Source organism: Anoplopoma fimbria, chromosome 24, assembly GCF_027596085.1.
Source record: "Anoplopoma fimbria isolate UVic2021 breed Golden Eagle Sablefish chromosome 24, Afim_UVic_2022, whole genome shotgun sequence".
Taxonomy (NCBI): domain Eukaryota; kingdom Metazoa; phylum Chordata; class Actinopteri; order Perciformes; family Anoplopomatidae; genus Anoplopoma; species Anoplopoma fimbria.
Genome location: NC_072472.1, coordinates 22,033,419 through 22,046,967, shown reverse-complemented (window position 1 = coordinate 22,046,967; position 13,549 = coordinate 22,033,419). Strand labels below are relative to the sequence as shown.

Genomic DNA, 13,549 nt, shown 5'->3' with positions numbered 1-13,549 from the left:
ACCATGTGGGCTTTCTGGTTCCTATTACATGTCAGGACATTTGTAACCCTACTCTCATTTCACGCTAAACAAACCATGTTTTATTTAAGAAAAAATATTAATATTATCACACACTCTGTGACTGTAACACAGACATACTAACCGATAGATAGATAGATAGATAGATGGATGGATAGATAGATAGATAGATAGATAGATAGATAGATAGATAGATAGATAGATAGATAGATAGATAGATAGATAGATAGATAGATAGATAGATAGATAGATAGATAGATAGATAGATAGATAGATAGATAGATAGATAGATAGATAGATAGATAGATAGATAGATAGATAGATAGAGATGATAGAGATAGATATAGATAGATAGATAGATAGATAGATAGATAGATAGATAGATAGATAGATAGATAGATAGAGATAGATAGATAGATAGATAGATAGATAGATAGATAGATAGATAGATAGATAGATAGATAGATAGATAGATAGATAGATAGATAGATAGATAGATAGATAGATAGATAGATATATTTGTGTCACTTTTCGTGAACAATTATGTGGCTTCCAGGAGAGAAAATGTGAATCATTATACCCATATTTATAATTAATATATTTGTTCAGTTCCGTCGTGGTGAAAAAAGCAACACTGAGCATGGAAATTGAACAAAAATGTGACATCCGCCTAACAGCGCCCCCCAGCGATGCACACGGGGAACCACATATTCTATGTTAGTACCGAGTTTCCAGTCGGACATATTTAGCGAAACACACAACTCGCTTCACGTGGGGAGGTTCAACACATCTGAGCTGCTGGTGAAGAGGTGAGACTGTAGACTTGTTTAAACTCTCACACAAACATAATTAATAATGCATATCAAAGCTACACTGACCGTCAGACTCTATCTGCTCATTAGAGGCGAAACACCGTCCAACTAATAGAGATCCCTTGATTGGACTGAAAGTAACAAGGTTTGCTTAATGTCGTAGTTATTAATATCAGACGCTTACACTGAGTATACAGTTGGTATAAGTATTTACATGCAGACATATGAATGTCACATTAAATACACACTGTCAAGCTAAAGTAGTCCCAAAATAATGTCTCTGCTGCTAACGCCATTTTCGATATTTTAAAGAAGTATGCATTATTTTGGTATGGCGGATTTTACACAGTGGTGTATAAAGTACCCAAAAGCCATACTTGAGTAAAAGTAAAGATACCTTACTGGGAAATGACTCCAGTAAAAGTGAAAGTCACCTATTAGAATACTACTTGAGTAAAAGTCTTAAAGTATCTGATATTTACTGTACTTAAGTATCAAAAGTAATTTTCTGATATTAAATGTACTTAAGTATTGAAAGTAAAAGTACAAGTAAATGCTGTTAATAAAAAAGCAAAGGGTCAGAATTTTGAGAATTATAAAGTTTATTCTTTTAAGTGCTGTGGCCACCATGACCAAGGACAAGGAGGTACAAACAGAGACAGCAGCCTAACATACACCATGTGTAGCTAAATTAGAAGATCAAACAAAAAAAACGACTTAAGTACAGTAACGAAGTATTTCTACTTCGTTACTACACACCACTGATTTTACAGTTCTATCAGCCAAGAGGAATGTAGCACATATGAATGTTACACTGTCAAACCAAAGTGACCCAAACATCTGATCCCAAAGCAGCTGTAAAGAAATTAGAGGTGCCCAGGAGGAGTTTATTTTAAAGATGTGGACCCTGATGAAAAAAAGATGAAAAAAAACCAACAACAATAGTTAAAATAGTTGTTGTTGGGTTTTTTTCTCTGTCTGTAAATATAGTATTTCAGTTATTGTTGTTTTTTCTACTGTTTTTTTTTTATTGCTTATTTATAATACTTTCATTTCTTAGCTTGTCTTCTTCTACTATGTCTCTTGTGTGCACTTTACTCTACGCTGTTGTAAGCCTGCAAATTTCCCCGCTGCGGGACTAATAAAGGATTATCTTATCTTATCTTATCTAATTTCAAATGTTAATGGTGACAAGACTGTTTGCATCTGGTCCAGTTTGTTCAATCGCTCTCTTCAAAACCACCAGGCTCCATTGATAACAATATTTTGACCTCACAGTACACAGAGGTACATACAACCCTGTTAAAAAAAAACCCTGAAAGTAAACCTTTCAGTTATTTTCAGACTTAACACAGCTAATATTGACTCAGCTGGTGCTAGTGTTCACATTATTCATAACTTTATTGATCAGCTTGCTGTAGTAAGTAATGTTAATGCTTTGGTTGACAGCTCAGTGGGCGCTTCCATTAGAAAACCCAGTTAAAGAACACAGATGGAGTCGGCCTTTAAGATTGAAGTTAAGCAAATTTCCGGCAAGAACAGTGTAGTGGCCGATGCCCTGTCCAGGGGCTGAAGGAAATAAATTATTTTACATTCACACCATAGCGTTTTAGATGTTTGTTTCTAAAGGGGAATGCACCAAACCCAATACGTTTAGGCCTGTTGGTAGCAGAAATAGCCGTACAGCAAATGGTTTCTCCAGATTCAGCCTGCTTTGGGTTCAGCATCTCACCAATGATATTCTTTGAATTGTGTTCATTTTTCAGATTAAAATGCCAAAGAAAAGCAAAGCAAAGACTGTAAAGAGACAGAGCAGCGACGATGAGCAGCTCCCTCCCAAACAGAGCAAGCTAAAGCCCAGCGACCCTCCATCCCCCCTGTGCTTCAACAGCCCGGTCAGCCTGTTCCAGAGCCTCATCCAGCCCATGGGGACGGAGCAGTTCTTCAGCGAGTACTGGGAGAAGAAGCCCCTCCACCTGCAGAGGTCTGATCCCGACACTGCCTCCTACTACCGCTCTTTGTTCCAGCTGTCCGACCTGCCGAGCCTGTGCTCCGAGGATCTGGAATACTACAGGGACGTCAACGTCGTGCGCTGCATCGACGGCAAGAAAAAAGTGCTCAACAAGCAGGGACGAGTTAAGAGCAGTGTCCTCAACAAGAGCTTCGTTCAGAACAAGGCCACCATCCAGTTCCACCAGCCGCAGAGGTTCAAGGTGAGAGGAAATCCTGGCTTTGTTGTCTTTGGGACAAATAATGCCACTGCTAATGTTAGTCCATCAATCAGTTATTCATTGACACGGCATTCCTCGCACTAATCAATATTCATATATTAACAACAGATCAATCTTTATTATTTCATCCAGTGTCTTTTTTTGAAATTGGAAATAAGCAGTCATGTGTTGCTGTTGGCTCTTTCAGACAATACCACATAGTACACACTGTACAAGAGAAGAAGAACGCAGCTGTTCACTTCACAGATACAACTCTGGATCTCTTGCCTAACAATTTCAGATTGATTGGAGCAACAAGAGCAGCAACTCAATGTGGGTTTTTGATAGATGAGTTTTTTTATGACAAAATGTTATGATACAGTGCCAAAATGAAAAGTTTCAGCAGTATTGTAGGATATAACATATACACTGCCGTTAAAGGTTGGCATCTCCTTCCACAAAAACTTTCAGAAGATTTGTTACAGTCCGATGGCTGAGAGGACCACTCGACATGTTTTTAGGTTGTAGAAAGTCCTCTTTACATTAGATGTTATTTTGTCTAAAGGGTTTGTTTTGTACATTGATTAAAGAATAATGTGAATTGGTTCAACCTGAATTGTAAGGGGGGAAGGAGACATCCCTCTGAGCAACGGTTCAATAAGAACAGTCAACAAAACAAATCATCAGTCATTGGTAAAGAAACTGGAAGCTTAGCATCAAAATGTGTGCAGATTTAAACAGAAACAGATCCTGTGTCATGTGTTTCACAATAATGTAGCCTATAGCAAGATTGAATATAAGCTGGTGTGTTGCTTTAGCAAAGCTCTTCTTCAAACTTCACAATAGAAAGAGAAGGTTAGTCCAGGGTTAGCACTATTGGAAAATCAGCTTAACAAATCCAAGTTTAAACCTCTTAAACGCAGAGGGCCCAAAGAAAAACGGCTTACCAAAATATTAACAGCCCAAATTCACCATTGCGGTTTAAAAATGATCGAGGGTCACTTATGTTTTTCTTGACTGGAAGACAAATTCAAAATCAATGGGTATTTGGGATAAAAACGGTCCCAACATTGACTATACGTAAGTTTTAATCATTTAATTCTTCTTCTTTTGTGCCAAAACTATCTCAAATAGAAATAACCCATTTGGTGTCTGGATCAATGTCAAAATATATTTATTATTGAAGGAAAGAAGAAAAAATCAATATAACAGGGGAGTCCAAAGTGGCAGTGTATAATAAATGCAATAAGAACTGAATGACTCATGTAGTTTTCCCTGTGTGTGGTCAGGATGAGCTGTGGAGGATCCAGGAGAAGCTGGAGTGTTTCTTCGGAGCCTTGGTGGGCTCTAACGTCTACATCACCCCACAGGAGTCCCAGGGCCTTCCGCCTCACTATGACGATGTCGAGGTACGACACTGAACCCACGACTGGACTCATTCAGCAGTCATATTTATAGCACACCAATATTCCACAAAATATATATGACTGAAAAAATCCATAAGAGCCAATCACAAGCTTTCTTAAATTACTGAAATCATTCACTTGAGTGAACTGGAGTACACAAGTAATTTCAGCTAAATGAATGAAAGGGAAGGTTCTCTTTGTACAGAATGGGCTCTGTCAATGATTTCTATTTTGTTTTGCATATTTTGTAAGCTCATTATGGGTTTTGAAAAGCTTGTTTTGCAAAGTATGTATTTATTATAACTGTTTAATAAGTGTTGGGGATAGAATTTATGATATTTAACTAAATATATATTATATACTATACTATACTATATATATATATATATTTAACTACTGTAAATTGTGCACACTTTTGTCCAAAGCAACTTTTTACAGTTTAGGTACAATTGAAGACGCAGCGGTGATCAGCATACAGCAGGTACAGATATATTTTTTATTATGCTGATGTGTTGTTTTTGCACAGGTATTCATCCTGCAGCTGGAGGGGCAGAAACGTTGGCTCCTCTACACTCCCACTGTTCCTTTGGCAGCAGAGTACAGCGTGGAGTCAGAGGAGAGGATGGGCAGCCCGACCCATGACATCATGCTGAAGGTACAGCACCCTAACTAAATATATATATATATATATATACAGCGGGTAAAATAAGTATTGAACACGTCACCATTTTTCTCAGTAAATATATTTCTAAAGGTGCTATTGACATGAAATTTTCACCAGATGTCAGTAACAACCCAAGTAATCCATACATACAAAGAAAAGCAAACAAATAAGTTCAGAAATTAAGTTATGTGTAATAAAATGGAATGACACAGGGAAAAAGTATTGAACACGCTTACTGAAATGTATTTAATACTTGGTACAAAAGCCTTTGTTGGTAATGACAGCTTCAAGACGCCTCCTGTATGGAGAAACTAGTCGCATGCATTGCTCAGGTGTGATTTTGGCCCATTCTTCCACATAAACAGTTTTCAAATCTTGAAGGTTCCGTGGGCCTCTTCTATGAACTCTGACCTTTAGTTCTTTCCATAGATTTTCTATTGGATTCAAGTCAGGTGATTGGCTGGGCCATTCTAGCAGCTTTATTTTCTTTCTCTGAAACCAATTGAGAGTTTCCTTGGCTGTGTGTTTGGGATCATTGTCTTGCTGAAATGTCCACCCTCGTTTCATCTTCATCATCCTGGTAGATGGCAGCAGATTTTTATCAAGAATGTCTCGGTACATTTTTCCATTGATCCTTCCTTCAATTATATGAAGTTTGCCAGTGCCGTATGCTGAAAAACAGCCCCACACCATGATGTTCCCACCTCCAAACTTCACTGTTGGTATGGTGTTTTTGGGGTGATGTGCAGTGCCATTTGACCTCCAAACATGGTGTGTATTATGGCATCCAAAGAGTTCAATTTTGGTCTCATCTGACCAGACTATATTCTCCCAGTATTTCACAGGCTAGTCTAAATGTTGTGCAGCAAACTTTAAATGAGCTTCAACATGCTTTTTCTTCAGCAATGGAGTCTTCAACGGCGGTTGAGTGCATTACTTATTGTTTTCTTTGAAACAATTGTACCTGCTAATTCCAGGTCTTTCTGAAGCTCTCCACAAGTAGTCCTTGGCTCTTGGACAACTCTTCTGATAATTATTTTCACTCCTCTGTCAGAAATCTTGCGAGGAGCACCTGGTTGTGGCCGGTTTATGGTGAAATTATGTTCTTTCCACTTCCGGATTATGTAACAGAGCTCACTGGAACATTCAGAAGTTTAGAAATCCTTCTGTAACCAATGCCATCAGTATGTTTTGCAACAATAAGGTTGTGAAGGTCTTGAGAGAGCTCTTTGCTTTTACCCATCATGAGATGTTTCTTGTGTGACACCTTGGTAATGAGACACCTTTTTAAAGGCCATCAGTTGGGACTGAACCAGCTGATATTAATTTGCACTGACAAGGGGCAGGATTGCTTTCTAATTACTGATAGATTTCAGCTGGTGTCTTGGCTTTCCATGCCTTTTTGCACCTCCCTTTCTTCATGTGTTCAATACTTTTTCCCTGTCATTCCATTTTTATTACACTTAACTTAATTTATGAACTTATTTGTTTGGTTTTCTTTGTATGGATGGATTACTTGGGTTGTTACCGACATCTGGTGAATATTTCATGTTAATAGCACCTTTAGAAATATATTAACTGAGAAAAATGGTGACGTGTTCAATACTTATTTTACCCGCTGTATATATATTCATACACAAAGCTGTCGACAAAACCGCAGCATATAAAATATGCTCTCTGTTTGAGTGAGATCCTCTCCTCCCTCCACAGGCAGGAGACCTTCTGTACTTTCCCAGAGGAACCATCCATCAGGCCAGCACCCCAGCAGGAGTGGACCACTCGACCCACTTGACTCTCAGCACTTACCAGAGAATGTATGAGAGCTCCTCTTCCACGTAGCATTCAATGTAACGCCGTGTCTCATCAGTGTTGAGTGTAGGTCTACTTTGTTTCAAAACACACATTAATCTTCTTATGTACAGTGGGGCAAAAAAGTATTTAGTCAGCCACCAATTGTGCAAGTTCTCCCACTTAAAAAGATGAGAGATCATCATAGGTACACTTCAACTATGAGAGACAGAATGGGGGGAAATAATCCAGGAAATCACATTGTAGGATTTTTAATGAATTAATTGGTAAATTCCTCGGTAAAATAAGTATTTGGTCACCTACAAACAAGCAAGATTTCTGGCTCTCACAGACCTGTAACTTCTTCTTTAAGAGGCTCCTCTGTCCTCCACTCGTTACCTGTATTAATGGCACCTGTTTGAACTTGTTATCAGTATAAAAGACACCTGTCCACAACCTCAAACAGTCACACTCCAAACTCCACTATGGCCAAGACCAAAGAGCTGTCAAAGGACACCAGAAACAAAATTGTAGACCTGCACCAGGCTGGGAAGACTGAATCTGCAATAGGTAAGCAGCTTGGTGTGAAGAAATCAACTGTGGGAGCAATTATTAGAAAATGGAAGACATACAAGACCACTGATAATCTCCCTCGATCTGGGGCTCCACGCAAGATCTCACCCCGTGGGGCCAAAATGATCACAAGAACGGTGAACAAAAATCCCAGAACCACACGGGGGGACCTAGTGAATGACCTGCAGAGAGCTGGGACCAAAGTAACAAAGGCTACCATCAGTAACACACTACGCCGCCAGGGACTCAAATCCTGCAGTGCCAGACGTGTCCCCCTGCTTAAGCCAGTACATGTCCAGGCCCGTCTGAAGTTTGCTAGAGAGCATTTGGATGATCCAGAAGAGGATTGGGAGAATGTCATATGGTCAGATGAAACCAAAATAGAACTTTTTGGTAAAAACTCAACTCGTCGTGTTTGGAGGAGAAAGAATGCCGAGTTGCATCCAAAGAACACATACCTACTGTGAAGCATGGGGGTGGAAACATCATGCTTTGGGGCTGTTTTTCTGCAAGGGGACCAGGACGACTGATCCGTGTAAAGGAAAGAATGAATGGGGCCATGTATCGTGAGATTTTGAGTGAAAACCTCCTTCCATCAGCAAGGGCATTGAAGATGAAACGTGGCTGGGTCTTTCAGCATGACAATGATCCCAAACACACCGCCCGGGCAACGAAGGAGTGGCTTCGTAAGAAGCATTTCAAGGTCCTGGAGTGGCCTAGCCAGTCTCCAGATCTCAACCCCATAGAAAATCTGTGGAGGGAGTTGAAAGTCCGTGTTGCCCAGCGACAGCCCCAAAACATCACTGCTCTAGAGGAGATCTGCATGGAGGAATGGGCCAAAATACCAGCAACAGTGTGTGAAAAGCTTGTGAAGACTTACAGAAAACGTTTGACCTCTGTCATTGCCAACAAAGGGTATATAACAAAGTATTGAGATGAACTTTTGTTATTGACCAAATACTTATTTTCCACCATAATTTGCAAATATATTCTTTAAAAATCAGACAATGTGATTTTCAGGAATTTGTTTTCTCATTTTGTCTCTCATAGTTTAGGTATACCTATGATGAAAATGACAGGCCTCTCTCATCTTTTTAAGTGGGAGAACTTGCACAATTGGTGGCTGACTAAATACTTTTTTGCCCCACTGTACATAAAACAGAAGAAAAATACCTAAAAATCAGCTTTTGGACATGCTTATGCACGTTAAACTGTAACAAACTCGTTGCTCCAAATATTTGATTTTTAATCTTTGAATTGGGGGTATTAGGTTTTACCTCAGTACTGGGAGAAGTAGTAGAATAAAACTAGCATAAAGAGATACGGTCTGCTTTGAATAAAACAACTAAGATCAATACAACAGAGGAGACTTCCCTGTCCATCCCTGTTAAGTCAATAGAATATGGAAACATATCCAGATCATCATTTCTGGCCGAGCTTTTAAAACTAATTTTCATTGAAGAAAATAAGTCCGATCATCACTAAAGTATATTGTAATACATCATTACTCCCTAATAAAGAGTAGCCACACATGACATCTTGATAGTACAAAGAAACACAACTGCACTGGCCCCTTTAGAACGCTACATTGTGATGTAGTGTTCAAAAATGCCAAACTACAGCTACTTTGGGTGTGTACAGTTAAAAAGGACAGCACCTACATAGTGTTTTTCTACTTCAATAGACAAAAGCTCATTTGGACAGGCAGATAGATGGATTGGTATTGTGTGTGATAAAACATTTACAGTGGCTGTGTGCTGCCACAGAACAGCCCGTTTTTTTTATTGTTTTCTACGTAACGCTACACTCATCTCATTACATGTACAGAGGTCCTGTTTATATGTTTGATAGTGTACAGACTGTGAAAACAAACCATAAAGAATGAATCTGAATCTGTCAGAACGTGACACCCACCTCTGATAATCTCACCTGTCCTCTCTACCTGTCCCTCCCTCAGGTCATGGGGAGATTTGCTATTGGACATATTTCCCAGCTTGCTGAGCGACCGCAGCAAGGCTGAAGTCAGCCTGAGAGAGGGCATGCCCAGAGCACTCCTTCTGGTAAAACTCTGTTTGGATTACTGTGACCCAACTTACAGTTCCACTTCACTATGCCTCTGTGACAGCCACGGCTGGACGGATTATGTTTTTGGGTTGTCTGTCTCTCTCCATCTGTCCGTGCTGTTCATTCTCTCTAAAGTGAATCATTTAAATGTTCACAACTGAAACTTGAGTAATATCTTATCAAATCTGATAACAATAATGATAATTAACACAACCCATTTAAACAAGGGCAAATAGACGATAAAAAGACAGTAGATGCTAAGATGTGTAGGTGACATTTTATTCCCAGTGAATGGCTGCATCCTCAGTGTGTAGAAAATAATATTGTTCAAGAACACGAGAAACATGTTTAGTTTTTTGCTGAAAAAACAGCTTTTTATCCGATTAATAATTGATTAATGAAGCTAATAATCGATCAATCAAGAAATCATCAAAATAATCTTTAGATGCAGCCCCACTCAGGAACGATATGAGGTCATTTATTCAAATTTGACACAGACGTCCACTTGGACTCAAGAATGAACTGATTAGAATTTGCTGGTTGAAGGTCACTGTGACCTCAGAAACACGTTTTTGGCCACAACTCTAGGATTATTGATAGGATAAAATAATGAAGTGATGACATTTTGGACAGACATGGAAATGCAACATCGCTTGTTGCTGGAGGCATACAACCAGGAGGTGGTAATTCTAGTTTATACTTTATTCAGAATTCAAGACTAGTCGACCCTGTAGAGGATTTGACATCAGCTTTCATGCCACCAGGAAGATGATACAGTCGTGAAGAACAGTCCAAGCTGGTCCATGTTTTGGGCCGGCCCCTGTCTGCTCATTTACTGGCTCCAAACTAACCCACTCATGTGGAGTGGAGCAGCAGAGGTAGTGATTATGCAGATCAGGCAGCACATTGTAATTTTGCCATAGAAATCATCTCAAGTAGTGGTGCAAACAGACATTTTATGGCCTTAGTTGGTAAAGAAACATACAGTCCTGCAAGCACTGTAAGGTAAAACATCGTATCAGCATTCATTCATCATGTTCAGCAACAGGCGTTAACACCGACTCTGTCTGGGTTTGTAGGGTAACAGTGAAGGCCCGGACATCGGCAGGACGCTGGCCGCTGGCCTCAGATCTCTGGCTGATGAACTGGAAAACGAAACTCAGGAAGTCCGCTCCACTCACATGAAGAGAGACTTCATCATGAACCGACTGCCACCGTACAGCCAGCAGGAGCTGCCAGAGCCATGTGAGCATGTTTCTGCTCATTAGTATGCGTTAAAACGATGTGCACATTGCTAGAACTCACATTGCCACTTTGTGTGTGTGTGTGTGTGTGTGTGTGTGTGTGTGTGTGTGTGTGTGTGTGTGTGTGTGTGTGTGTGTGTGTGTGTGTGTGTGTGTGTGTGTGTGTGTGTGTCACAGCTGGGAAAATTCCTGCCTTGGAGGATATGGTGTGTTTGAGGTTTAAGGACCATATGGTGATGACAGTGGAGCCCAGCCAAGAGAAAACAGTAAGTCCATCAGCTATCCAGGCAAACGGGAAAGATTGAAGTCAGCGACATACTCAGCTCTGTGTGTGTGTGTGTGTGTTTGTGTGTGTTTTTCAGGATGAGGCCACAGAGCTGGTAGTCTTTGTCTTACACTGTCTGAAGAACCAGAGGGAGAGCCACATGATGGGTGAGAGTTGTGATGAAGAGGAGGAGCAGGACATCTCCAGGGTAAGCTGTTAAATACTGTCCTTATTGAGGTGCTTGTTGTTTTCCTTCTTCACTCCTTTTAAAGGATAAGGCTGGCACAATGCCAACGCCATGTTGAAACACTGACCACAGAGAGACTGAACAAACCTCTTCATGATAACTGATATTCAACTTTGGATTGCTGTGTATATTGTCATGTATGTTTAGTTTATTTATGTGTGTTCTGTTTTGTTTATTTATGTTTATGTAGAGTCTTTGGGCTCAACTCTTTCATTTTGTAATCTCTGGTCTGCACATTGTGTTTCTTTTACTTTTGTGTTTAACTTCATGAATAAATGGAACATTAATATTAAAGGAGACATATCATGCTCATTTTCAGGTTTATGCTAGTGTTTTTGGTTCTACTAGAACATGTTTACGTTGCTTTAATGTTCAACAAAATGCTTTGTGTTTAAATACTGTGAATCACTGGCAGCTGGGGACTCTACATATTGTGGAGGACAAAAGGGAAACCACCCATGGCCAACCATGTTATTTTACACTAGTTTAGTTGGCTACTTATCTCTACTTTCTCTTTTAAATTAAACTTACTATCTGAACTAAGATGTTATCAAATTCATCTCTAGAATCTGTGCCTAACTGAGCATTCACAGATGTTTCTGGTGGAGGGGCGTGTCTGCCTGCTGAACCCCGTTAATCAGCACGAGAGAATTTTAAATCCTTAATTAAAAAACAATTTTCTGTCTTTTTCTTTCAGTCAAGTCAACTTTGAATCAAATGTCATTTTTGAACATTTAATCTTTAATTTAGGTTTTCGATGGAAGGTCTGTCACCGAAGGGGGCCAGGACCCCAGGCTGTAAACCACTGCACTAGAGCACCAAATGTGGATTAATCACATTTGCAAAAATGCACTTAATACTTAAAAAGAAAAAGTATTTGCCTTAATTAAAATTAAAAATGGAAATATATTATGGCATATATAAGCATTGAGCGAGAGACTATGTGCCCCTGTATTGGTCGTAGATGCGGTGGGTCACTGGTGGGTCTGGTATATGGGAGCCATGGCACGGCTAAAAATGAATGATCGGGGGTCACATCTGGCCCAGTCTGTGGTCCCAGCTGCTGACAGCAGTGGACACAAACAAACATCTGAAGCACTCTTAAGTGCTGTACTGGCAATGCACAATCCTTGATGTATGTGATGTATGTTAAAATATGTTTGGTTGAGATTGTCCCGATTGTCTCTGCAGGGCCTGCAGTTCCCTCTGTCCCACCTCCAGGCCCTGCGGCAGCTCCAACAGACAGAGCAGCTGACCGTGGCCCAGCTCCAGCTGCCCACACAGGAGGCCAAACTCAGTCTGGTCCTGGCTCTCTGGAGTGAGAGCCTGCTGGTTGTGCTATAGCACACCACTACGTCAAAATATCACTGAAGTGATGTATTAAATAGACATCTGTTGATATTTATGAATACGTTTGGAGTATTGCTCTTTGTCTTACTGTGTTGTTTTTCCTTGCTCCCCTGAATAAAGCTGCTACACCTCCAGCAGTGCAGATGTAGCTTTTTGAAGACTCGCTCCGCAAAAGCATTTTCAATAGAGAGCCGAGGCGTTGATGTGTGTTCAAGTCCAATGTCTGGCCTCTCTTCCACCAGCTTCTGTAACTCAATACAATTTCTCGTTCAGCATGAGAAAAAGAAAATGAAGCATGTCCCAGGGGTTAGCTTTTCATTCTAAGACACATCGGCATCCACTACAACACTTTCCATAACGTCATCATTAGATCCATAACAATAAAATTAACCAAAGCTCTAATTTCTTAATACAAACTTTTTTGTATTAATCTCTGCTGTCTAAAAACGGTCAGGCCCTGACATTATAGGTGGATATACAGTCGACACAAGGGGTCAGCAGGAGTCCCACCTTTAATGTCTACGCCACAGGTTTTGATTTATAATTGATATTTGATAAGGCAATGCTACACACATAGTAATATATGATCGAGCGGCATCGTGCTTTGATTTAACTCCTCACAGTAGCTGTGTTTCCATAAATTCAGTGGTGATTGCTTTGAACTGATGGTCTGCATTGTTATATGGCTTTGCAAGTGTTACTGAAAAAACTATTTATCTTTTGTCTTAAGGCATACAGGTTAAGTAATATTGCTATAGTTCTCTATTTTTTCTCTTTGGATTCTGAAAACCGTTGGATGATGAAGTTTTTGTTTGAACAATTTAACTTTTCTTGCAATTATGTACCAAAGTCAGCCAAAGGAATCATTAAATGCAGCACCGGTAAACTTATAACACATACGAATTTGC

General features: G+C 39.9%; 1 protein-coding gene across 1 annotated transcript; it reads left to right on the top strand.

Annotated features, from left to right (window-relative positions):
- The first annotated feature begins 745 nt into the window (after nucleotides 1-745).
- On the top strand, nucleotides 746-12,802 carry riox2 (ribosomal oxygenase 2). Its single transcript, XM_054626037.1, has 10 exons — nucleotides 746-827; nucleotides 2,597-3,043; nucleotides 4,330-4,449; nucleotides 4,973-5,101; nucleotides 6,821-6,924; nucleotides 9,429-9,531; nucleotides 10,615-10,780; nucleotides 10,957-11,045; nucleotides 11,142-11,252; nucleotides 12,483-12,802. The coding sequence occupies exons 2-10, from the start codon at nucleotides 2,603-2,605 to the stop codon at nucleotides 12,633-12,635; spliced, it is 1,416 nt and encodes a 471-aa protein (XP_054482012.1). The 5' UTR covers nucleotides 746-827; nucleotides 2,597-2,602; the 3' UTR covers nucleotides 12,636-12,802.
- Nucleotides 12,803-13,549: the final 747 nt, after the last annotated feature.